The sequence below is a fragment of the Sitodiplosis mosellana genome, unplaced genomic scaffold (genome assembly GCF_009176505.1).
Source record: "Sitodiplosis mosellana isolate CC-2019 unplaced genomic scaffold, AAFC_SMos_1.0 Smas_scaffold_18, whole genome shotgun sequence".
In the NCBI taxonomy this organism is placed as follows: Eukaryota; Metazoa; Arthropoda; class Insecta; order Diptera; family Cecidomyiidae; genus Sitodiplosis; species Sitodiplosis mosellana.
This window is the reverse complement of record NW_022595260.1, coordinates 656,963-683,999: the sequence shown is the minus strand read 5'-3', so window position 1 is coordinate 683,999 and position 27,037 is coordinate 656,963. Positions and strand designations below refer to the sequence as shown.

Sequence of the window (27,037 nt, the reverse complement as noted above, 5' to 3'; positions counted from 1 at the left end):
CAAAATGGGCTCCGAAATCCATGTGGAAATCGGGCAAATTTGTGCGGAAACTGGGCAAATTGGTGCGGAAACAGGGTAAATCAGGGGAAAAATTGGGTAAGTCGGGTTGGAAAGTCTACGGGGAAGTCGGGTTAGTCGATGCGGAAGTCGGGTTATCACAAGGCTGGAATTTTTATTTCTTCAAAATTTCCCATTTCCCGCACAAATTTGGCGTTTGTCACAGCTAATGTTCACATTAAGACTTACACAAGAAAACCGACTTAGACAAACTAAAAGACTTACAGAAACTGAAAACAATTATGGACTCAATCGCTCTTAACAAATTTGTGCTGAAAAGTTCGGAATAATTCATTGATAGTTAGCTTCTGTTTGGTGATTAGAAAGTTTGTTGTTTGTGAAAATTCGTGATTGGAATCAATTTTAGCTTATTTCACTATTTAAATCTGCAATATTATGATTTTTCTTTCTTAATGTGAAATCTTTTTACATCATTGTTCGAGTAATCTAAACGACAAGCGCTGAGTGTGCGCGCGAGAGTGTGCGACAGAGATTGGTTTCACACTTTTATTGCTTGTAATTGAGATATTAGGCTGCGTTTGTATAGGCAAACATTCTCAATTGGACAATAAATCATTATCACTATTCGGTTTTCGGTCTGCGTATCAACATCATGGTATACAGAAAACTGAAAGGCGGACGTAAATGCCAAAAATAGAAGTGGAAAGGTACCTCGTCGTAATCACCATGCATTTGCTTGTTTACTATATCGATTGCCTTCGAAAATCTACTTGGGGAATTTCAACAAATTCTTCATTTTCACATGTTGTACTGTGCTGATGTGCGAATTTCATGTTCGTCGCCCCTTTGATTCATTTATAAGTGGCCAGCCAAATGCTTAAGATGCTTTTATTTTTATGTTGCTTCACCATATCAGTAAACTTTTGCATCACTGCACTCGAAAATGATGTTTGAAAAATGAAAATGAAATTGAATTCCCATTATATCTGCGTTTTAGCTTGATCGAAAGGAAAAAGTGAATGCAATTAATTTTTTCGCTGTTCGTTGAGACGTAGAAAATATCACCAGAAATATCACCAGTGAACATATACCAATACTCGTACACGCGTTAAAAAAGCTGTTTTTAATGATTAGATCTTAACAATATAACTAAATAAAGGCGAACATGTCGTCTCAGCATCAATAACATATTGGCTTTCTTTCTCATCCGGTCTGAGTGAGGTTTACAGTAAACAGTATACAATGATCGTTTTCACATGTTTCGATCGTTACCGTAAACTATCTCGTGATGAGCGTTTGATATTGAACCGTGCGAAATATTCATCAAATATCTGTGATGGACTTTCTATAAAATCTGTTGAGCACATGTGCAACCATCATAGTCTGTAAAATATGTGATGCGATAGATGTTTCTCGATCGAAGGAAATGCCCCGCCAGAAAGAAAAGCCCATTGCCAGTATTGCAACATATTTAACTGTTGAAGTAAAGTGAATTTTACAACCAATTATAAAACAATGTGAAAGAAAAAATGACAAATGACGACAAGATATAGAGAAGCATAAAATTGTCGAACGTGTGTGCAACGCTTTATCGGTGGTGCATTATGGGCTGACAGTTAGTTGTGTGTGCTGGTGCTCATTCCACGTAACGTTCATCATCGCTAGGTGGCCTTAATTGAGCTCTGCTCGCGCGTGATTAATTTTTCTCGAAAAAAATGAAACGAAAAAAAATCAAATTCAATTCCGCACATAAAAATCAAAAAGGGAACAACATAGCACACACAACAAAGACGCACATTTACAAGATGCATCGCGCTTTGTTGCGCATTGAGTTGCCGACATGCTTACACCACTGGTGCACTGTGATCAGTGCGGTGTCCCGTAAAAACCGCAGTGAGTCAAATCGAAATTGAAATGAACGTGGAAATCTTCTCCTTCCCTCCCTATGTCGCTCTGTGTGAACGCGATGAATTCGATATTAACGTAATAAAATGTAATTTTATTTGTACGCAGTTGCTATCACAAACACAATTCGACAAACGATGGCTGAGCCAAATTTTTCTTGTCTTTTCGACTTCATTGCGTCTCATATTTGGTGCCCTTCTTTGTGTTAAGAGGAACGCGTGCTCAATCGGAGCATTTTATGCACATCATTATCATTATTCATGTGATTTAAAATGGAAATGCATTATTTTTATCTAAAACTGTGAAACTGAACGAATGTAAAAAAAACTTCAACTGAAACAGAAATTTTTTAATCACTTTTACTTTGAATTTTCTTCCGAGACGTGAAATCGTTACGTAATATGCATCGATGCATTCCAAGCGAAACCGAACTCATTTACACGATAGCTATCATTCTGTTGTTCTGCTGATCATCTAACGAAGGAACGAGCCAACGAATAAGTTATATAAATTAAAAAATTGTTGCATCCAATTGAAAACGGTGTTTGTAATGTTCTTGTCGATATATTTTTAATAAGTGACGGAAGGAGAAAAATTGCTGTAAATCATTATCATGTGAATTGAGGCGATTTGCTTTTGGTGCATTGAATTCATTGTGTTCACTCACTGAGCGGATTCTTCTTCGTTTGCATTTTTAGCACTACATGGAATATAGGCTATTGTAATTGTTTTTTTTTTCACGAGAAAATTTTAAGACTCTTTAGGCCACTTTTTTGGACCGAAAATTAATTCTTTTTTCTATCCAAAGTTCTAATTTGAAATGAAGCAATTACGCCTAATTACAAAAATGAAATAAAATCATGTACTTGTACATGTAATTCTCTTTTGAGATAACTCAGAAAAAAAAAATTCACATTATTTTAATTCCCAATGTGAAATAATGTACAATTGAACGTACATAAAACCCATTATTAAAGATTACAATACAATATAAAGAACAATATAGAATTATGATTTTATTCAATTGATTGATTTATTATTATTTATAATATCAATATTATTAATAATTTTTGTTGTATTGGTACTTGAACTTTCATTTTCCCTTCTTGACTGAATTACGTAAATTAACAATTTCCACCTTAGATTTTTTCAAACACTCAATTTTGAATAACATAAAAAGAACGCAGAGAGGAGCGAAGCGACGATCTGCAGTCTTGTTTTTCATTATTTTCATCATAACACTTTGTAATTACACCAATGAATATTTATTGTGGTATATAGCAGAATGACGCGTGCATTGGTATGTGTGTGCCTGTGCAGTGTGCATGCCATGCGTGTCATTCTATTTCCACATGTGTGAAATGGTACATCTGTGTAACGAATAAGTGTTTTTCTAAAAAAAAATTGTATTAAAAAAAGGTTTCTTCAAATCTTGTTTTTTCTCTGAAAATGGCAAATTTTCAAGCAAAAACGACTGTAAAAATATATCTTTTCGAGAATGTATCCATTTTGATTGTTTCCTGCTGTGTGTTCTCCATTCTTTCCTATCTGTACATGAATATAGAATTACCATGTCACAAAAATAAAATAATCAGCCTTACATCGGTTGAATTGTGCTTGAATCAACATTCGAAAGTAACACGGAAAGAGAGAAAGAAAGAAAGAGAGGCACATGCAACTCGAAACACTAACCATGAAGGTAAGCATTAGTGTATCAAATGACAGGCGCTTATTTTGCCAAGTGATATTTTTCACCACTATCATTCTGCGTCTAAACACATTCTGTTGCTTGTTTTGCATCAAATCAAACTGATATAAGTTAATTAATTGTTTAATTGTTTACGACTTCTTATCCCTTTTGGCTGAACCTCACCAGTATTACAAAAGTACCAAACATAAAATCAATTACACTTTTTGTTGTTGCGTAGAGAAATGCTTAGGCTTCATGTTCATTTAGAGTTTTTTTTTAACGTAAATTATCTAGGCGTATGCGGCGGAGAGTAGTCGAAGATAACAAGTGCTTTCGACGAATGTATTCTATCGCAATATGCGCGTGCTTTTTTTTATATTCTGAAAATGTTAACCAAATGACACAAAACATGCACCATGTATTCTCACATAAAATGAAACAAAATATGCCTGAAAAACAGCAAGCAATGCACAATTGCACATCCAACATTGCAAGCAAAGCGATTGCCTTTTGTATGGGAATGCACAAACTATGCCACAGAAGAAGAACAAAACATGAGACACTGCATAAGTGAAACCCGATTAGAACATACGTACAAATTTGTCATGGGAAAATTGCTGCTTATTCCATCGAAAATTATGGAGAGTATATGCGTATATATGTGTGCTGCTAATTGCATTTTAATTGCTCTTTGTTCTACAAAAAAGTTATTAATATAGATTTTTTTAGAGGATGATAATTCTTCGGATGTAAAATAAAACCAAGTATACTCAGTAGCTAAACAACAGCGACAAGACTTTATTCAAAATGTTCAAACTTACAAAAGTCGGAAGATTTATATGATATCAAAGCGATGATCAATAATGAATAATGAATGTTTGAAATTCGTTTTCTGATCTACATTATAAAACTACACCTTTCTAGTGGACAACCTACGGCGTAGATTTAAACATTAGATTGAGTAAAAGTTTCTTAGTTGGATTATTATAACGTGTGAGTTGTCTGTTCAACGTGAATACGTCTTTGCTGTATAATATAGTGAAGTAGTTCTGATTTTTTTTGTCTGAGGCAATGGATCTACAAAAACATAAGCAAGTAGTTTTTTTATGCACTTACTTATGTAGTTTCTGATTGTCATACGGCCAAGCGAAAAACCACTCTTGCCGTTTATTTAAATACAGTCGGGATGCAAAATTTTGAGCCTTTTGATAAACGAGTGTATGAAAATAATTGGTTTGTTAAAATAGAAATCGCTTTGCAGTACGACAATCAAATTGGTGTGTATGGAATTCATTGCCTCGTTTATTTAGATTGTATGGAATTATTTTTTGTTTTTCTTCAAAAATGCGGCTATTAAATCCGGACAACTTATACCATCTTCCGGTTCCCATGTATCTTCTGAAGCCTTGCATCCCTTCCATCTAATCAAAAATTCTTTCTTTCCCCCTTTGCCTTTGCGTACGTTGACAACCTTTTCAACTTCCCATTCCTTCTCGCCATCTTCTTTGTCGCTTTCATCATCGCTTAAACTTTTGCGTGCTTTTTTAGCTTTTGATGCTTTCGGTGCAGCATTGGCGGTTCGTTTGTTCTTTGATGGTGTTGATTTACTGGCCGAGCGACACGAATCACGGAACTTCTCTATGAGCTCGTAGCAGTCGACTGATTTTTCAGATTCCCAAGAATTATCGCTCTCAGCCCAACCCTTCCATTTGACCAAAAAGTATCTGGCCCCGTTCTCCAACTTTTCACCAACGATCTTCTCAACCTCATATTCCTTTTCATCGTCTTTGCTACTCTCGTAGGCTTTGATGATTTCTGGACAACTTAAGGAGGCCTTCGGCTCCCAGGTATCATCTTTGGCGGTCCAGCCCTTCCAACGAATCCTGTAGTATTTTTTACCGTTGCGAATTTCATCACCAACAATCTTCTGCACTTCGTATTCTTCTTGTTTTGATGATTTTGAACCTTTTGTTGGGCTCTTCTTCGGTCGGCCACGTTTTGATGGTGATTTCTTGGTATCAGAATCTTCATCGTCTGTCAGTGGATCATCAACAACGGCTTTGCGTTCCGCAGCTGTTCGTTTTGGTGCCGCGCGAGTCGGTGTTTGTGGCGGAAGTGATATGCGAACCTTCAATGAAATTCCATTTTCATTATGATTGAAATCATGCCATCTACAAGGTCTAACAAAGAATACTTGGAATTTACCGACCTTCTTCTCCTTCTTCTCCTTCTTCTCCTTCTTCTCCTTCACTTCATTTGCTTCCGGATGCTCAGCCACATAGCGTTCAATGATTTCAGGACACGACAAATCTTTTTCTAGTTCCCAAGAATCGGCTGTTTCATCATACCCCTTCCACCGTATTTTGAAATACTTCTTCTTTCCCTTGAATTTATGGTCCACGATATCCTCTACCTAGTTTATTCAGAGGATTTATCATTAAATATTAATTTATTGGCGATCGAGTAAGAAATAAATAAAGCCCTAAAACTGACCTCATAGCCTTCCTCTCCGTTGCCACCATTGTCGGCGCTGCTTTCGGCAGCACTATCTCCGTTAACTTCAGATTTTTCGTCTTCATTCTTTGTTTCATTTTCATTTTCTGCGTCGGAATCAGCAATTGGTGATGGTGCTCTTTTACCATTTGTGCGATTAGACGATGATTCATCGGATTTTGAATTTATAAGTGCATCAAATGGATCGGCTGAACCAGATAACGGATCGCCATTTTCGAGCTCTCCATCGTTTGTGCCCTCGGCGTCCTTTGACCGACGATGCAAATGATCTTTTCGCATTTTTTCACTTAATTCAAATAGTATAAACAAACGTAATAACAACGAAAAGAAAAAAAAATGCAGTGAATAATTCGTTGAAAACAATACTAGGAAACAATAAAATCAATAAGATTGTTTATAATTACCAATTTTTCGCAGCAGATTCAATATTCGTTGAAAATGTTATGTTTTACTCACAACACAAAGTGGTTTGTTGTTGCCAAAAACAATGTCTGAGCAGAGTGAGAGACGAATGGCGCCGATTTTAGCTTGCTTTTCTTATGCGTTCATCTAGCGGTCAATGTGCAATTTCATCTCTTGCAAGTTGTCAGCAATGCAATCTCTAATTCAAACTGGTGCAACATTTACATTACTTGAAATGAAATAAATACAATTTATTTTGTCATATTAGTATGATATAAACAAATTATTCAAACTTATTTCTATTCAGAAAAAAGAATTTTTGAATAAATCACATGATTAAATACTGAATAGTTTAAATTTATTTCTGATGTTTGTCATCAGGCAACACCAACCGTTTGAATGCATTCCTGTCAGAACATCTTGAGAATTCGATTTACTTCGTTCACCTATGGTCATCTCTTTTTCTCCGCATAATGTTTGTAGTACAGCAAATGAAAGAACCGTATACATATTATCGATCCACAGAGAAATTATAAAACCAACTTCATTCAGTAGCAAACGACCAATAGAAACGCAATACGTTTGACAGTGACTCGATTACATTGCTGCCTAGCTATCTATTTACCCATTTTAAGTAAAATTGTAAATTGAATTAAAAAAAATGATTGTTTCAAAAGATAAATTATTTATTTCTTTCATCGTATTTATACAATTTATGAGTTTTTCGATTGGTAGGTCCCGGTAAATTATATTTATCATGTTGTTCAGATCATTGTACCATGTTTGATATGTGTGTTATCTTCTGATTGGTTGACGTGGTTAACAAAGATACTGCACAAAATTCAAAAAAAAAAAATTGAGAAACCTATTAAATTTTTTCAATACTCTTTATTAAAGCATCACACTCCACGCAATATGTAACTTATGGGTCAGTGCTAAAGATTTTAAACGTGGATTATAATGTTCGTCTACACTCTCATGATGTAAAATATGGCACTGGTTCTGGCCAGCAATCAATTACTGGGACCGAATTGAAAGAGGATATCAATAGTCATTGGGCTATTTTGAACGTTACAAACTCTGCATATATTCGTGGGTACGTTACTAAATCCCAAATCATACTTTATTTGTGTTAAATTGCATAGAAATTATTTTGTGATAATACTTGTTTAGAAAGCCGATCAAATGCGGAGATGTCATTCGTTTACAACATTTGTCTACAAATAAAAACCTCCATTCGCATCACTTCTCAAGCCCATTATCAGGAAACCAAGAGATATCCTGCTATGGTGAAGAGGGTAATTATCAATAGAGTAGATTTTCAGAAAAACTTTATAGGTATATTGACGTTTGAAAACGGTGGTATTGACAGGTATCGGCGATTCCGGTGATCATTGGAAAGTCGTTTGTTCAGATGATTTTTGGCTTCGTTCATATGGTGTGAAATTCCAACACATTGACACAGAGGTGTATTTATCTGTGAGCGGACGAACTTTTGGCAGGTAAATTCGAAAAATATTTATTCCCAACATAAATTACGAAATACTTATAACATTTTTTTTCCTTTTTATAATTAGACCGATCAATGGCCAAATGGAAATTGTTGGTTTGACAAACAGTTATAAGTCGACTGAATGGAAAGCGGCAGAGGGTATTTTCGTACATCCGAGCTCAGAACCAGCCAGAAAAGCCGAACACACGGAACTCTAAGCTCATTGAATGATTTTATAATGCATTTTTGGGGAAATTGTACAATTTTAGTTTAATTTTTAAAGAAAATAAATCCCAAACTCTGAATCAAGAATATTGATTTCAGAATGTGTGATACCATAGAATTTGATTGAGTTCCACGAAATAAAATTCACATACGAGCCTAAGCGGATTTTTTTTAAATGTAGTTTTATCAATAGGGTTTGGTTCCCTATAGGCGTTTCTGATAAAAAAAATAGATAAAACCGTTGAATATTTGAGCGATACGAATGGAATAGAACGATGATGTCTACAATCGAACTAATTTCGATATTTAAAAAAGAACAAAAATGTTTCATTTAAGCTTTCAGGCCCTTTATTATTTTTTGATACTTGTTTTGGTAGTAATAAAATAACGTAGGTATACTGTTCACATGATACCTTGAATGCAAACAAGACACGGACAATATGAACATATGTTGAAGAATCGATGAGTTCCATACACAAGTACTAGAAAAGCATTGACGTTAAAACCAATCGAAAAATGAAAACAATGCCAAATGTTAACAAAACAACACAACTACATGTAGTGTGATGTGGTAAGCGCGCATGTCTTTTTCCGTCACATTCCATTCGAAACCAATGTCAAGCAATGAACACCAATACAAAGAAGAATGGTAAATTTTCACCACTAATAGATACGATATCATCCATCCTATATCACATTTCTGAGTCGCAGTATGACATTGTCTTGGCTCAGTCGTCACAAATATAAGTGCAGTGAAAGTGAACGGAATCTACCATAAACATATAGTGCAGAAAATTTTATCACACGAAAAAAAAAACAAAATTCGTATCAATTTATCGAAAATAATTTGTAATGAAAATGAATAAATCTCGTTGGTTCAATACTTGATGAAAAGAAATCACAACTTTTAGTTTGTGTAAGGGTGAAGTGAAAGACAAATTACGAAACCATTGCGATCGAATTGAAATAAATGGTGGTGAATCAATAAAGTTTTCAAGTTTTCTTTTTACATTTTCTTCAAATTTCATTTACACCACTACATTTCATTTTTTGTTTTAAAACTTCCTTTTTGGAATTTTGGTTGATTTTGTCCACACATAAATCAGTCATATCACACGTAATTGTGCAAATTGATTTGTGATCTATTTTTAGTTCCGTTGAAAATATTCAGAATTTGAAAATACCTACGAATTATTCAAGTCAATTAATCATCTAAGAATTTGAGTGCATAAAAAGATCGGACACGAAAAAAAGGAATCAAAAGATCTAAACTCAACAATAATATATTTACTGCTTGTTGAGTATACTGCTGAGCGAACTAATTGAAGTCAGTCCATCATCCATTTGTGAAATGTTGAATTCATCAATTAAATATAGTGTTCCCTCAGAAATATATCTTCGCGAATCGAATTCATCAAGTGTTAAATAATTTGTCAGTATCGACAAAAGGCTGATAGTAGCCGAGGAGAAATATTTTTAGTGAGTCTGTAGTTGCAAAGCAGGATTATACACAACAATCAATATCAAAATGTGAGTACATCATGAAAGCATTTCGATTTTATGTTAACTTCTTATTTGTAAGCGAATCCTCTCAAATGTTGATTGAAAATGCGTAGTGAGAAATCGATTGTATTTTCGTTGACAGTTCTAGTACATTTGCTTTTTAGTAGTTGTTTATAAAGAGCTTAAGGAGAAATAAGTTGTTTTTTGTCGAAACTTGTATTGAAATGGGATAGCTTTTGTATTTTTCTTATGAAAAAGAGGGGTTTTAGGTTGTTTTTCTTTTATATCAGAGCCTGTTTTTCGGGATCTTCCCCTTCTTCTTATTGTGAAATTCGTGTTTATTTTATTGAATGCAATGTGACTTATATTTTTTTTTACGTGAAATTACTTCTAGATCAGTTTCAAGCTATTTTATGTTTAAAAAAATATGAGTATATATAGTATATGTAACTTACATTGCATTCAATAAAATAAAACTGAATTTCACAGTAAGAAGATTTGGAAGATCCCAAAAAACAGGCTCTGCTTGATATGAAAACAGTTAAGTCTCATTGGATTAAATTGTGGTGAGAAGTAATGAAATGGTTTTGACGTTCTGGAAACACAGCATCGATTGCTGTATCCATTTATTCTTTCTGCGTATTAGAAATAAAAGAAATCAACAAGGAAATATAACACCATAGATATTGTGCTTCAGGATCATCAATGAAGAAAATGAAAATTATTTAAACAACATTGCAGCAAAAGAGAGTCGAAATGAAGGAGCTTTTGCAACAAAAGTAGTTGACACACGTATATTCCGTAAGAAAAGCGCTGCTTTTTTATTCAACTTTATCCAAGTGTCCTTCAAAAGAACATTGAATACTCGTGCACAAGCACACACATACAATTGCATGGTATCAATATATACGCACAATCCCTCATACAAAACCAGCTTACATTTGCTATATTTTCGAGATATCGTCCAATAACGGTTGTTTGTTCTCGTGTTTATGTGTTTGTGTTGCGTAAATCTGTATGTGATGAAAGAAAGACATTTGAGCATTTTATTCGTTTTCATTGGATTTTCGCTCTGCATCTGTTTTCACGAATTGAATTTGTACGATACAAAAACTGAACGTTCGCAATCGAAATATTTATGATTGCACCCGCGTTCTCATTTTATATTGTCGAAAACTAAAATGAAGAATAACCTATGCAATGGGACAAAGTTCTTTATTGCGATTGTAAGAGTTATATATATGTATATATAACATACACACGAAAAGAAAAATACACACAACAAACTGTATACAATATCTCCTGTATCATCGCATTTCGATGTAAGCGTCACTCAAAAGTGGCTGAAGTAGTAGCACGTGTCAGTATATGGTTTGATGTCGATACTCCGTCATATCGAGAGAAAGTCATATCCAATGTATAATATCCATCCTACTTGGGCTTAGGCAATATTTTTCATTTGCCATCGAGTTTTGGTTCTGCCATCATCAAAATTATCTTCTACAATCTACATACACATACACACAAACACAGCGTGAGTCTATGAATTATGTACCATGCAGAGTATTCCTATTTTGATAGACATTCTAAACGAAATTCGTTGTAATTCACGCTAGTGACGAGAGACAGAAAGTGTGTTTTTAGAGTGCGGCTCTTGTTTAAGAAGTAATTATTTTGGCAAAAAGGACAATATTGCGTTTGACTCTTACAAAATTTCGGCAGCGCCTACTTGTTGGTCGAAGTAAGCAGAAGGCAATTACATTACGCAAACTTGATTTTCTTTATACGTTATAAATCTCACGTCATCCACTTAAGCTGCGAAGCTTCTCAATCTGAATAGAAGTGTACCGAACTCTTCCACCTTTCTACCGCTTTTTTTACATTGGTCTGTGTACACAATTCAATAAGAATGAAGTTCAAATATGATTAAAGCAATGAAAACTCAACTCCAACGCTATTTTATATTCATTTTTGACCGAATTTGATTATGAACTGATTTCGCTGAAATATACAATTTATTTATATATATATAAACATAAGAAACATTGATTAGACAATATTTGGCATATGAGAACTGACAATTCACGATTTCATGCTAAGCTTAGTTATCAATTGATTAAAAAATCCTGCATTTTCATTTCTTGTGTATCTAAAATTCTAAAACAAAACGTATTCAACTAATGTGAGTAAAAAACGGGTGAAGTTCAAGCATAGCAAAATAATGAAAATACCTATGGAGCAAAATGTTTAGCGCGATGTGCACAGTACCAAGAGAAAAAAAATGCGACGAAATTGAAAGGAAAGTCTTACTTGACAAGAGTCTATCGTGGGTGCGTGCAAAAGTACCGGTGGCTTTGTTTCGATTAGAAAATTGAAAAGCGATAGAAACGGTTCCAACAAAGGGGAAATCAGCAAAAAAAAATGAATGGAGAAAATCAACACCGTCTACAGTTTTATTGTATGTGAACGAACAACAAGTTTGATTTCAACTTGATTTCCCTATTTCGATACAATATTTCTAGCTTGACCTTTTAAAATTAAACCCACTTCATGCCACTTCGCTGTATTTCTTGTTTTGTTTTACTACGCTTGATCCGGTTCAAAGCGTGTGTATCTGTCTTTTATTCGCGTTTTCTACATAGGATTTTTCCATACGCAATATTTTCACACTTATATACTGAAAATCCACTGACTTGAGGCATTGCTGATGTGTATGGGAAGGCGTATGGAGTGCGTGTACCCGCGTTTGTGCCTATGCGTGTTATATAATCAAACGATAGAGTTTCTAAGCGCTGGTATTGAAGAAAAAAACAACATATATCTAAACCATAGGAAGGCAAGGCAAGGCAAGGCAAGGCAAGATACCTAACTAAAATAGGTTTGTATGCCTAAAAGCACAGCAAACACAACATGAACATGCAAAACGCCACTTTCGCTTTCGATAATATTTTTACCATTTACCATTGCCTTGGCCTTCTCTATCTCTTGCCATGGATGATGGAGATGCCAGTGTAGAAAAGCTTCATCTGATACAATCGATGTTGATATATCTGTGTTGTGTATCGCTGTGATAAGAATGATATGACCGTTAGATAATTGTTATGGTGTTGTTTTATTGCTGCCAGTGCTAATCATTCAAAAAGCCATTCTAGGTGAAAATTTCATTTGTTTTGGATCTTCTGTTAACTTTTACATTTGCTGCTGCTGTCATTGCCGTTTGTACTTCTGCTACATAAATTGCGCGCAACTGTGCTACTTGAATTTGATTTGCGGTATGAAGCGTAATACATAGCAGCACAGAAGCGATAAGAGAGTGACTGTGATACAGTGGGACAGACAAAAGAAAAATACTTTTCGTAGGTCATGGAACAATCGGAAAATCTATATTTCGTAGTTGTTTGTTCCCCTATAAAGTGGATGTGCGAAATATTTTGTTGTGTTGTGTTGTGTTGTATTATATTCTATTCTTTTGTGTTGAGATATTGTTGTATGACTGCGCACATCGCATCCAAACGCAGACACACGGACGGACGGACTATGATTGTGGTGATGATAAGCTCAGCTCTGTTAGATGTTTGTTGAGTACAAATATGTTGGTGTGCGTGGCTTGTCCTATTCTCTACTAGGAACGTTCCATTTTCCCTCTCCCTCATAATGAATGCGTATACGTCAGAAAACTTTTTCAGACAGAGATATTTTACGTGTTTATAATTTCTTCAAATATATGTGAGTGACTTTTTTGTGTTCTACATTTTTTGTCAGTGGTTTTTCCCTTTTCAATGTTATCACGCAGTCAAGTCGACCATCGAATTTCTCAGTGTTTTGCTCACTTATTCTTTTGATTTGATTTGTTCACGTATTTGGGGGAGGTCAATGATATGTGCGGTGCGTGCAATTTAAATCAAAACTGATAAATAACAGACAAAATTCGCTGAAAAAACATATATTGAGTGCAAAAAGTGGCTATAATTTCATCATCATATCATCTATTTCGTTCCATTTGAGGCTTAGTTTTTGACACTCACGTTTTCCGATTATTCCTATGCACATCGACGTTTCTATTGTCCCTTGTTTGAAAGATTTTTTGTGCGGGCAGTTGTAAATAAGCTGTCTTGGTCGTAAGGAACGATCAACACAGCCAAACGAAAAGCAACTCTGATGGTGTGTGCGTGTTTCCCTTTTTGTTCTGTGTCCACCTTCGGCTATCAGATTTCGAATGAGTGTTCATGGTCGATATATATGTTATTTGAATTCAAGAAACTTTGCAGAAGATTTCGATCTATGGGTTTTTATTTGTTAGCTTCTGCTTCCCTCTCGTTCATTAATAGCAATCTGAAAGATGAATATTCAAATCTTGGCAAATTTGCCGAAATGACTTCGGGTAGGGCGATTTCAATTGTAGATTTTATGTACTTTAATGTAGTGTTTTTACTTTTTTTATGTAGGAACAATTTTTTTGAGTAATCGGCTATCGAAAAACTGCTATAAAATGGGACAACTCAAATCTTGGTCAAAAAACATATTTTCCACAAATCGAATTTTTTTCGAATGAAGTTGCTTCTACAATTATTTTCGGGCCATTCTACATTTTTTCTACAATTTTATGGAACCATTCATAGCTTCTGATGAGGGTCCGCAGGGTCCGTATTACCCCCCCTTGAGTGCGCTAAATAAATTACCCCCCTCTGATTTTAGAAAAATTCTGTTTACTCCACTAAAAATTTGTCTCTTATTAAATGAAAGATGTATCACTGTTTTACATTGAATCTTTATTCAAAAACCATTTGTATTTTAAAAACCCAGTCATTGAAATTGTAATTAAGTTTTAGTTTGGTAGAGCCTCGACCTTCAAAATCCCAATCATTTTGAGCATCTCAACCGATGACCTTCTTATTGATCATCTTTTTTTGCGTCAGATTGCTGTGAATAAAATCGATATAATTTAAAATGTGCACTTTTTTTACTGATAATTACAATTGATTACTCATAAAAGCCACTTCACCTTTTTTCGAATAACACCAATTTCTATTTATTTTGATCGTTTTTCCGCTTGATTTCGAGTAACTAAACTTGAGTATTTTGAAATCACATATAATGATATAATATTTCACATAACTAATTTTGAAGTGTATACAAATAATATACAAAATAAACTCAATACATATGTTCTTTTATCTTTTATATTGGGTCTGGGAATTAGTTTTGTCGATTTTTTTAAATTTTCAAACATTTATTTGAATACCAAAATGAAATTACATTTCAATCAAAATATTGTCCATCGGAAGCGATGACCTTCTGCCACAATGTGGGCAATTGACGGATGCCTGCCTTAAAAAATTCCTCATCTTTTGAGGCTATAAATGCATCGAGCCAATTTTGGATTTCTTCAACTGAAGAGAACCGCTCTCCGTCCATATGGTTTTGCATCGATCGAAACAAATGATAGTCGGAAGGAGCCAGGTCTGGGCTATACGGGGCATGAGCCAAAACTTCCCATCCGCTATTTTCCAAGTAGTTTTTGACCGATTTCTCAATGTGTGGCCGAGCATTGTCATGTAGGAAAATCAATGTCTCTTTTCTGGTCTCCCATTTCGTGCGTTTTTCTTTGATTGCTTGTTTCAAACGTATCAATTGTTGTCGGTAGAAAGGCCCATCGATGGTTTGACCACTTCTCAGCAGCTCATAATACACCACTCCCTCCTCATCCCACCAAATAGACAGCATTACCTTGTCGCCGTGAATTTCTTGTTTTGGCTGTGATGTTGCTGGTTGGCCGGGCTTAACATACGATGCTTTGCGCTTGGGGTTATCGTAATGAATCCATTTTTCGTCACCAGTGACAATTCGATACAGAAAACCTCTTTTTTTGTGCCTTGCGAGCAGCATTTCGCAAGTCACTAAACGCCTTTCAGCTTGCGCTGGCGTCAATTCATGTGGTACCCAATTTGACAACTTGCGAATGAAACCAAGGGCCCTTAAACGATATGCAACAGTGCTTCGGTCAACATTCAATGCTCTGGCAAGCTCATCTTGAGTTTGACTCGACTCTTCATCGAGCAATGCCTCCAATTCCGCATCTTCAAACTTTTTTGGCTGGCCGGGACGTTCCTTGTCTTCCGTGCTAAAATCACCACTTTTGAACCGTGAAAACCACCGTTCACATGTACGTTCCGATGGAGCATGCTCACCATAGGCTTCCACCAACATTCGATGCGCTTCAGCCGCAGTTTTCTTCAAATGAAAGCAAAAAATTAATGCTTGCGGGAAATGTTGCTTTTTCGGTACAAAATTTGACATATTTAAGGCGCAAAAAAAAATGTTTATCCAAACTTCGATGAAATGATAGATGATGATTTTTGTAGTTTGACACTAGACCACTCATGTGAAAAAGAAAAAAATTTTGCCCGATACAACCATGCAAAGTTACGCCATCTTTTGAAAAATCGACACGATTAATTCCCAGACCCAATACTTAAGAAAATTGATTTCGAAATGAATTTTTCCCGCAATTTTCCTTACAAAAATTAGATTTTACCCCCTCAATTTTATGGAAAACATTTGAAATTACCCCCTACATTTTGATTGAAATTTGAAAATTTACCCCCCCTCGGCGCGCGGTCGTCAGAAGCTATGGAACCATTCTTCATTCGAAAAAAAATTCGATTTGTGGAAAATATGTTTTTTGACCAAGATTTGAGTTGTCCCATTTTATAGCAGTTTTTCGATAGCCGATTACTCAAAAAAATTGTTCCTACATAAAAAAAAGTAAAAACACTACATTAAAATACATAAAATCTACAATTGAAATCGCCCTACCCGAAGTCATTTCGGCAAATTTGCCAAGATTTGAATATTCATCTAATCTGAATGATATTTTCTTTGGTTATGTGTTTGCCAAGCAAGCAATGATCGATATTTATGTGGTAAATTGTGATGGAAAATGGAAAATGGCATAAATTGATTTGGTTGGTGTTTTATATTCGATGAATGAATCTTTTCTATTTTTTTCGTTTTCGTTTTTCTTTTTAAGTGAAAAAGAGAATGCATAAAAATATCGATACATCCAAATCATTTTTCAAAGTGTCCATTCTCTTTTGCATTTTGAACCTCTTTTCGCTTTCTTCTGTCTTCTTTTCTTTTTCGTTCCTCTTATTTTCCGCAGGTTCGTATTCATATGTGTTTGTGTATATTAGGTTAATGGGTTTAAATGGCTAATACTTGACGTCAATACTTATCGATATATTAATAACTCATTTTCTACGTACACTGATTTTCTTCTATCTCTTAACTTTTACGTTGAACATATCCATACAAAAAATCCATCTGTTTTATTCTATCCATTTTGGTTAAATACATTTTCCAATTTGACTGGTTTGCGTTGAATTATTCAAATTTTATCTCTTTCATATCTAAATCTATTTCATTCTATATCTGCGCTCTGTCAGCCTTTTTGCTTCAAATCTTTACACAGTAATATTTTACGTCTTTTTCCGTTTGTCACCCTGCTATACTAATTTAATTGATTCAGCTGATATAATTAAATTTTTCGCAATCTTTATGTTTGATTTTACCTCATATTTACTTTTGCTATTAATTCTACCCGTTTTTTTTTTAAATTTTGGATGTTCATTGTGGAAAAATGGTTACATATTCATTATTCAAGCTAGTGTCCATCGAAAGCTATGTCTTTTTCTCATCTCTTGGACAATTTGTGAAAAACAAATTAGAAAAAATAACGGTAGTTCTGACGTCATAAATGAATTAACCCATTTTTTAACTTTTTTGAAAATAATAAAGTAAACCGTTCTCCCTCCACTTGGGTGATTTTGAATCGTCTGAAACAAGTGGTAGTCAGAAGGCGCAATGTCTGAAGAATACTGCGGGGGCAAAACAGGTATTCAAAATCAACTTATTCTTAGAAATTTTTGTCTCAAAGTGTGAAAAGTCACTGAAATTTTTTTTCCCTAAAAACCATATTAATATATTATATATAGAATGATAAGTTATTGTTGGGAACGATCAAATCTAACATTTCGATACGATTTTACTTTCACAAACAACGGACCATATCTTCTCCGCCCCCGCAAATATGGAAAAACGGGCCATTTTCGAGAGAGCGATTCCTGCTCCCCCTACAATGACAAGGAGCCGCTATCGAAATATGGCTTTTTCTACTTGAGTCAATCGAAAAGGGTCCATTTTTTATATTCAGTGCCAAGACGATACAAAAATAATCTTTTTTCACATTTTTTCTGTGTAAAAAAAACAGCTCCCGCAAATGACGATTATTTGGCTAAAAAACTGACATAAACACGCACAGTAAAAGAACCACCGAAACGATTTCGGTATCAAAATTATCCCAAAAGAGGCGCCGCATGTCCATAACAACAAATCAGACTTTATACAACACATATACAGACGAATCCCCACTCTTTTCACAGTTGCGACCGATGTGAACTGTGGCTGAATGCTATTGCATCGCTGCTATTGTGAGTGTATATTGGTCAACAACATACCGTTAGGTTTTGGTTCTCAATTATAAGATTTCAAATACTTTACACTCGCACACACAAAGCAACACGCTCAAAACATGTAAACATTACGGTGTCTGTATGAAATACTGCGTTTCATTTGTCTGAATAATTTGTGTTGGTGCGTCGTACGAAAATTGTTAGATGCTACAATATGACTTGTTGCTTTTTTCATACAACCGTGAGCAGTGAGCATCACTGTGAGCAATGGCAATACAAATAAATTACTAAACTATTCATTTCAATACGTATTGGTCATCCTTCACTCAAGCGTCGATTATACCGTATTACGCACGCACATTGAAGTGTGAAAGAGACAATCGATCATATTGCACTATCGTTTATCTTCTGTATTACGCATCACTATAGATGATACAGAGAGAGACAGATGCCGAAAGATATAATGAATGCGGACACTGCATTGGTGTTTGTGTATCTCTGTGTGGGGAACAACGTAAAATCTGTGTAGTTGTTGATATATGATGTTTACTAAAATGAAACACGAATCGGAGCACTAAAGCGACCTCTGAAAAGATTTTTCCATAGGGCAGAAATTGATCGGTTTTTTACGGAAGTACTTTTCGATATCGATAAAAAATCACAAATGTAATGATAAGGAGTTGTTGACCAATGCCCAAGCTTGCCGTATGACGTTTCTGATCTGACATTTTTGACCCGCACTTACCACTGGAGCCATTTATTGTAAAACGGGTAGAATTAATTCACAGACCCAATATTTTTTCCGTTTTGTCTTGCATTATACAACAATACATGCAGAGTTAAACAAATCCCTCATTTTGAATGAAATAACGAATTTCAATGAAAACCATAGATCTATGAATCCATTGGAAGAGTAATATCTTCTTATCTGAAGATGCATAAGTTTTACGGTTTAACTTGTACTTACACACTCGCACAGAGATTGCATATTTGCTGCTGAGTAGGCCTGAGCTGAGCTGAATTTGCTAACTCAGGCGCCTGAAGCGGTATTTTAGCGCACTTACGGTGTAAAATTGTTGTGAATCGCTGGAATCCACGCTGTTTATCAATTATAATTGGGTGGATACCAGCGAGCCACAACAATTTTACACCGTAAGTGCGCTAAAATACCGCTTCAGGCGCCTGAGTTAGCAAATTCAGCTCAGCTCAGGCCTACTCAGCAGCAAATATGCAATCTCTGCACTCGCATATAAAATCGCATGGGTTTATTAAACAATGCCAAATGTGGTTGGAAATCCAGGAGAATCCGATGGAACAATAATTAAACAATGAAGTAGTAGACAACACAATATCTAACGTTCCGGTTTCTGATAGAATGCGAATGAATCCAACAGTTTAATCAGCTTAGATTACTTATTTGACCTCGCGTTCCTTTTACTTTTCCATACACACCGTGTCAAGGGAAAGTGTTGGAATTGGTCCCGAAAACTTTTTTTTTTTCGCAAAATTGGTTTAGATCATCATAAAAACTCATGAAACGCGTAGAAAACCACTTTTTGAGACACTTTTCCGTTCGTGTGCCGTTTTCGTTGTCGTTGTCGTAGCTGTTTGTTAACACGATAACTCAAAAAATAATTGAGATAATCAAAATCTGGAAATGCCAGAAGTTTTGTATCTAATAAACTTAGTTTAATTCCGAAGATGAGCCATTTTCGATTTGATCCTGGGGTACTTGCCCTAAGAAAAACCTCAAAAAATTGACACTTTTGTATGGGAGGTACCCGTAAATCGATTCCGATTGGATTCAAACTTTCTGAGGTTTCATTTTTTGGAGCAAAAATAAGATTCTGAAAGTTTTATGTTGATCGCATTTGCAGAAGTTTGATCTTTGGTCCTCAATTTTTGTCGAAATTTTCTTGGAAAAACCAAACTTCTGCAAATGCGACCAACATAAAACTTTCAGAATCTTATTTTTTCTCCAAAAAATGAAACCTCAGTAAGTTTGAAGCCAAAAGAAGTCGATTTACGGGTACCTCCCATACAAAATTGTCGAAGTTTTGAATAAAGTGACCGATTTTTCAAGAATATTAAAAACAAAACCAAAAGTACGGACAACGGTACGGAAAATTTTGGGATTACGAATGTAATTCTTTTTATATTTTGAACAAGATACCATAACTAATCTTCAGCACTCACTTCGTATTCCAGGCAAGCAAAAAAGAGGGAAAATTTACGATTCCTTTTTTAAATCACAACACAAAAAATAGAAAGCATAGATACGCTCTCGCGCTTCCTACCTGTATTCATTAGATTTGAATGTTGAAATGCTAAACAATTTTTAATTAAACTTCGCTTTTGCAAAACTACAAAATAGTTTGAAACCGCCAGAGTTATAAATCCCCTTCAACAAATTGATTAGAACGTAGTTGAACTTATTTCATTCCTTAACCAACAATGTACAATTTAAAAAACTTGGGGCAATGAAAAGCAAATTTACAATTTGGTTAATTTACCTCATTAGTTTCCAAAAAAATCTAAGCTTTTTAAACATTTCATTTTATTTGTATTTGTATTTCTTTTTCGTTTTCTTCTTTTTCCAAAACTCAGCATAACGATAAAAATGCCAAAGAAGTAAATATTTCATTTATCTCAGAAAGAAACAAACTGCAGTTCGTTGTCAATTATTCAAATTCAATTAGACATTAGCAACCTCTTCACCAAACGAAGAAAAGTTTGACCAAATTTCAATTCAGATGACATCAATTTCTAAACCAAAAGAGCTTTGAAACATCCCAAAATATTTCAATTATATTCCTAAAAAATCCACCTAAACTTACCTTTTCATCCTACGACGGAACTTTACATGAGGAGAAAGAAACAGAAACGTATCAATTGACCATCAAATAAAACAACAAGCAAGCGGTGAACATATCTCTGAACACTTTCGAATATCATTTACTTCATTCTACAAACTTTTATCAAGCAAATGTTTTTAAGCGAATCCACCTCTGGAATCACCCACAAGAGACCAAATCCATCTATTTATCTATCTACTTCAATCGTGAAAAAAATCAATTTTTTGTTGATACTCCTGGGAAATAAACGCTAATCAATCAATAAGCAAAGCTAAAATGTCATCGTCACGTGACTGTTCACCAAAACAAGGCTCATTTAGCGAATCGCCGAGTCATCAATCGCGTAAAAAGTACACAATTAATAAAATAATGGGTGGAAGTTCGGCCGCGAGTTGTAATATGAGTGGTGGCAGTGGAACGGCCATCAATACATTCTTTCCCGAAGAATCATCATTTGATTCAGCTAACGATGATGTTTTGTTGTCGGCGGTTCAGCAACAAACCACCACGACACATTCCACCACGTCATCCGGCAGCCCAACAGCTCTGTCCATTTTTAGCAGTATCACATCGTCATCATCGTCAAAAGGTGCGAACGCAATGCCTCCCATTGGCTCGGGACCAAGCAGACAACGTTCTCTACGCGATCGTCTCAAAGAAGGCATCACGGGCAGTTTTACATGGCAGTAAGTTAAAATGAATTGATGTTTTTGTCCTTCATGCAAAAAAAAAGACGTTTCCTCTTCCATATCAATGATCATTGCGCAACTTATTTTCCCCTTTTGTTTTTCTTTCTCTGTCACAATTTTTCTCTTACTCTCAAGCATAAATTCAGCAAAATTGCTATTTTTTGGGACTTGCCTTTGAAATTCTTTTTTTTCCGTTTCGTTCAAAATGTGATTTTATGAAGAACACTCTCTTTTGACGTTTATATCACATTAGAATATAGTTTGTTTCGGAAAAATCTATCATTTTTTGCACTTGGCGATTCATTCGCTTTTTCAATTGGGAAATGCAGATTGTTATTGTTGTTTATGCACATTCCACGTGTACTAGTATGACCCGAAACTAAGAATGTTTTGTAGGAATTTTGTAGACAAAATATTTGCATGCAAAACACATTTCTAAGCCATAAGTATATGTATTTATTTGATTTCGTGCCACAAACTAAAAAAGATTCCTAAATTCATACGCTAAACGCAGAAACAGGTAGGTGGTATCGTAAGGATTTACAATAAGTTGGTACAGTTTTCAAGCTGACGAAATCTCAGTACAAATTAAATTTTGAGTACTAATGGCGCCACGAACGCCGTATTAATTTGTATTGAAATTTTGATAGTTCACGAGTTCGCCGCAATTTCGTCATCATCTTGGTTGTTTTTATATAATGCAATTTGGTAGCAAACATCCGCGGAAACTTCCCTATTTCTTTTGATTTATGAACAATCGAGTGGGGAAAGTGCTATAAAATCAGCAGGAATAGGTCGGCCTTCAACAGCTATTTCTACATTTTCATAGAGATCACGAGCTTGTGAGGCTGGCAATCTAACGCTTGGTGTCGCCTGTGCTTTTGCTTTTGCCTCAACAAATGGCGGTTCTTTCGTAGTCGTTGTTGTTGTTGTTGTTGTTCTGGTTTCGACTGTTACAGGCTGAATTACATCGATAGTAGTGCCTTCATTACTGACCGCCAATATCTTACAGAAGAAAGAAAAAAAATCATTACTGAACATAATATTAATGAATACAACGTAGTGTGCAATACTAGAAATTGGTTTGAATTAGACAAAACAACGGCTTTTTTTCTCAAGTGATATAGAAACAATTGAAATGAATTACATTACCTGCGAAATTGAAAAGATCACAAAAATAGTTGACAACACAAATTTCATTTTGAATGGATACGAAAAAACACATCTAATGACTGCGAGAGCTACGCATTTTCTAATCATTCATCTGAATTATCTCGCTATTTTATGGCAGTTATTTGATACTAGATTTGGTGAATGACGTTCGAACCATAATTCCAAAGCAAACGTATTATTAGCCAACTTCAAGTGCACTTAACATTGGAACACAGCGCAAATCGAAAATGGCCCGCTCAATGATTTCACGTAATGTTTTGAGTGTAAACATTGAAAACATCAAAAGGGCGTGCATTTTGTGTGACGGAGCATGTACTTCGGTTTCAAGATAAATACAGAAATGGTTTACATCTTTCGGACAGCGTTGCTGATAACGTTTGGCGCAAAGACGAATTTTATATTAAAACAGTGTGTGCTATTTATCAGAATGGCTGTGGTTGGGTTGTTGCTATGCTGACGAATTGATATTCTACCAATAAAACGCACGTGTCCCCTTAGACAGCATGAATTTCCTCAAAACAATTTAATAATTGGAGCGCTACATTCGAATCAATGATTCATTATGATTTTTTACAGAAAAAATTGTAGCTATGTATTGAAGAAAACAGAAACCACCGATTCCTATATTTTGTGTTACTTAAAACTTCAAATGAACCGAGATTCGATTCGAAAGAGGCATCCGACTGATTATGCAGAAATAAAAAGGTTGAAAGAAGTCAATGTGTCACATGAAAAAAATGAGTTCATAAGCTATCGCATGGCTGATAATGATGTGTATTTGTTTTTTATTCTGTTTAAAATTAACCATAGCATTCATTAACATGATAGTTAGTCGTCAGATTCAATTTTAAATACGAAAAATCTCGTGCTACATTGAACCGGATCGGTTTGAGTAAATTGCGTTCGGAAAAATTCCAAAGTGAGCGACTGACCCAAACACAGCAAACATGATAACGTGTTTGAAACTCGTGAATCGTCGCACAAACAACAATCATTGCAAAATGAATTATAAGAATCGAATTGAAATGAACTCGGAATAATCATAGGAAATGGAAAACATAAGCAAAACGGCTCTTTTTTTATCACAAATGTAAACACTTTGAGTGGAATATTATGAAGAATTGTCATTAATTTGTTTTGATCGATTCATAATGTTTTTGTTTGAACAGGCTAAAATTCAATTTCAATTGCTTCACTATCATCGCTATTCAATTGTCATTTGTGAACAGTCAGAGATGGTTTCGGCCAGACAATCGCTATTCGTTGGCGCAATTGTTGACGTTGCGACGACAAACGTCGTTGATTAAATACTTCGAAGTGAATGTCATGACAGGTCCAGAATCACCTCTAGTAATAGCTATCTTTGCTGATGCTTCTTTTTTTACTAGCCAAACAAACAGCGCCCTTATCATGATTGATAAGCCATGTATGTGATGGAGCTTATGCAATTTTATTTTGTATTAGTTCGGAACTCTTGGTGCGTCTATTGAAATCACGAGTTGATTTAAATTGAGTTCAAAGTAAATATTTCCATATTTTGTATGTACTTCTTATTTAAATATTTTGTTTGTAATAATGAAAGCCGAAGAAAATTTATCACTACTTGGTTTGACACGCTAAAATTGGCCGATTTATTTCAGCGCGCGCTTATATGGTTTTTCAAGATGCCAAAAGAACAATTCCCGAGCCAACTGAATACGGAAAGAGAAAAGAGGAGGAAACAATTGAAAGAATGAGTCGTTTGTTGTATTGGATTTTGTGTTCGAGTATTAGTTGTGGAGTTGATATCATTTACTCCGATGTGTAATGTTACGTTGTGTCATTCAAAACGATTTGATATAGATTTTATTGATTTTTTTTTCGGCAAACCGACGTGCTTAGCATTCAAAGTCGTTGATGTTGCACGTAGTTCCACCCGTTTATTGTCAAATTTTGAACTATTGTAGAGCGCCGTGGATTTCGTACGGCAAAATTCAGTACTAATTGGTGTGATTTCGTGGTATTTCACAATATGTCGAAATCACTTACGGCTATTTACACCGTGCAACACATGTTTCTGCACATGAGAAATTCCGATTGCTTGTTTTAGAGGACCAAAAACCAAGCACCTTTGCATCATTAGTTTGTTCGAAACCACGTCTAGATTTTTTTTATCGACAATATAAGACAAATTTCAGGTCAAAATGAGCAAATCACAAACATAAGCATCGATTTGACAGGTAAAGGCAAATGATTTCTACCTTTTCTGCCTTTGAACAACTAGTATGATCCTTTACAAACATTTTGGGTACTTACATGACCAAATCGAGTGATGTTTTCACATATTTCTGGCCGCATATTTGGTTGGTTCGAATTCAACTCTGAAAGAATCGACTTTTGGCCAAAAATCCTTAAATATAGGCTTTTCAGGGATAGTATCTTAGCGCAAAGTTATTTTTTCTCGAAAATATGGGGAGTCTACCCAGACCAAATCTCTCAAAATTGGCTTTTCAAGGTACCTCCCGAACAAAAGTTACGTTTTTCATGCATTTTGCTATGAAAATATCATTTTTTGTTCGGGAGGTACCCCAAAAATCATTTATAAGAGATTCTGTGTGGGAAGATTCCCAATATTTCTCGAAAAAATTAATTTTTTACTAAGAAACTCATCCAAATAGTGTATTTTTGGGGTACCTCCCGAACAAAAAATGTTATTTTCATAGCAAAATGCATGAAAAACGTAACTTTTGTTCGGGAGGTACCTCGAAAAGTCAATTTTGAGAGTTTTTGTCTGGGTAGACTTCCCATATTTTCGAGAAAAAATAACTTTGCGCCAAGAGACCATCCCTGAAAAGCCTATACTTAAGGATTTTTGGCCAAAAGTCGATTCTTTCAGAGTCGAATTCGAACCAACCAAATATGCGGCCAGAAATATGTGAAAACATCACTCGATTTGGTCATGTAAGTATCCAAAATGTTTGTAAAGGATCATACTAGATGTTGAAAGGCAGAAAATTTAGAAATTATTTGCTTTTACCTGTCAAACCGAAGCTCATGTTTGTGATTTGCTCATTTTGGCCTGAAATTTGTCTTATATGTGTCGATAAAAAAAAGTCTAGACGTGGTTTCGAACAAACTAATGATGCAAAAGTGCTTGGTTTTTGGTCCTCTAAAACAAGCAATCGGAATTTCTCATGTGCAGAAGAAAAAGTTGAAATTTGTTACACGGTGTTACAGCTCAATCACACCAATAAGTACTGAATTTTGCCGCACGAAATCCACGTCGCCCCACAATTTCACACTTCGTTTTCTGTATACAATCAATGCGAGATTATAAGTGTGTGCGTAGTTCGTATTTCGCATCGCACATTAACAAATTTATGCGTGATATCACTTGTTTATCACGATATATGATAAATTTTGCAAACGCAACAAAAATTCCAAATCCGAATGTTGATGATATGTTTTCCTAAGCTCTTTATTCACATTCTTCGTATTCCTAATCCATTATCATTGTTCATAAACACTATAGTGTTTTGTGTTGACAATATAATATAGCAAAACACACGAGTTTTTTTCTTCCTCGACTTTGTTGCCGTTCATTTTCGCATGGAAGCATTTGATGACATGGATTTCATCGATTTTTTTAGCTCTGAATTTGTGCGTTGGTGAATGATTTTGGAGTTTCAATACGCATTGAGTACTGTTTTTCTTGATTCCCCGACATTCCTTACCACGATGATTTCGCAACGTTCAACACCTCAAATATGTCATATACGATATGGGGCCATATTTTATTTTTGAACAAATGACATACAACCAACATTTCAACTGAATAGGATTCTAGCTTTTTGCACTAGACAAATACTAATAACGACTGAAAGTAAAAACGGAAGCTTAGTTTTGTTTTTCTTCTTTGCTCTACTCTTTCGGTAGTTCACCCATAAATGCCTTATCTGGCTCCTATCAGAACGGTAATCAAGAATTGATAAAAGTAAAAGGAATATGAAACAAACATCGATCAATATTATTCAAACGAAGGACATAGTAGGTGAAAAGCCAATTCAAATGTGGCATATCGACCATTCCATACGAAATCAACGAGATTCTGTATTGAGGTC

At 35.1% G+C, this 27,037-nt stretch overlaps 3 protein-coding genes and 1 long non-coding RNA gene across 9 annotated transcripts in view; 2 read left to right on the top strand and 2 right to left on the bottom strand.

The window, feature by feature from the left end:
- Nucleotides 1–4,382: 4,382 nt before the first annotated feature.
- On the bottom strand, nt 4,383–6,705 carry LOC129568380 (chromo domain-containing protein cec-1-like). 3 transcript variants are annotated; one of them, XM_055446179.1, is made up of 4 exons: nt 6,532–6,705; nt 6,107–6,413; nt 5,823–6,026; nt 4,383–5,741 (listed from the first exon to the last, which is right to left on the bottom strand). In XM_055446179.1, exons 2-4 carry the CDS (start codon nt 6,404–6,406, stop codon nt 4,935–4,937), a joined length of 1,311 nt encoding a protein of 436 aa, XP_055302154.1. In that variant the 5' UTR covers nt 6,407–6,413; nt 6,532–6,705; the 3' UTR covers nt 4,383–4,934. The 3 variants fall into 3 exon arrangements, with proteins under 3 accessions (XP_055302154.1, XP_055302155.1, XP_055302153.1); XM_055446180.1 differs by having other exon boundaries at nt 4,383–5,745; nt 5,836–6,026; nt 6,532–6,669; XM_055446178.1 differs by having other exon boundaries at nt 4,383–6,026; nt 6,532–6,685.
- A 308-nt stretch (nt 6,706–7,013) lies between these two features.
- Nucleotides 7,014–8,406, top strand: LOC129568392 (stromal cell-derived factor 2). The gene is made up of 5 exons (XM_055446204.1): nt 7,014–7,260; nt 7,427–7,625; nt 7,703–7,827; nt 7,902–8,031; nt 8,107–8,406. The coding sequence occupies exons 1-5, from the start codon at nt 7,191–7,193 to the stop codon at nt 8,237–8,239; spliced, it is 657 nt and encodes a 218-aa protein (XP_055302179.1). The 5' UTR covers nt 7,014–7,190; the 3' UTR covers nt 8,240–8,406.
- A 421-nt stretch (nt 8,407–8,827) lies between these two features.
- Nucleotides 8,828–27,037, top strand: part of LOC129568370 (TLD domain-containing protein 2) — a 109,570-nt gene continuing 91,360 nt past the window's right edge. For 2 of the 4 annotated variants that reach the window (XM_055446145.1, XM_055446144.1), the window contains exon 1: nt 20,833–21,761. In XM_055446145.1, the coding sequence (XP_055302120.1) occupies nt 21,352–21,761 (410 nt within the window). In that variant the 5' untranslated portion in view covers nt 20,833–21,351. Of the gene's footprint in view, nt 9,777–20,832; nt 21,762–27,037 lie in introns of those variants that run through there. The other 2 variants (XM_055446148.1, XM_055446143.1) reach the window with 2 other exon arrangements.
- LOC129568398 (uncharacterized) lies at nt 22,197–24,946 on the bottom strand. Its single transcript, XR_008687946.1, has 2 exons — nt 22,917–24,946; nt 22,197–22,769 (listed from the first exon to the last, which is right to left on the bottom strand). It is a non-coding gene; the product is annotated as an uncharacterized LOC129568398 (long non-coding RNA).

Excerpts from the sequence above, each read along its gene's own strand:
- LOC129568380 (XM_055446178.1), bottom strand. The coding sequence starts at position 6,406 with ATGCGAAAAGATCATTTGCATCGTCGGTCAAAGGACGCCGAGGGCACA. Across the intron at positions 6,027-6,106 it reads ACGGAGAGGAAGGCTATGAG|GTAGAGGATATCGTGGACCA; the intron begins GTCAGTTTTAGG and ends TGAATAAACTAG.
- LOC129568392 (XM_055446204.1), top strand. The coding sequence starts at position 7,191 with ATGATTGTTTCAAAAGATAAATTATTTATTTCTTTCATCGTATTTATA. Across the intron at positions 7,261-7,426 it reads ATTTATGAGTTTTTCGATTG|CATCACACTCCACGCAATAT; the intron begins GTAGGTCCCGGT and ends TCTTTATTAAAG. Across the intron at positions 7,828-7,901 it reads ATCCTGCTATGGTGAAGAGG|GTATCGGCGATTCCGGTGAT; the intron begins GTAATTATCAAT and ends TGGTATTGACAG.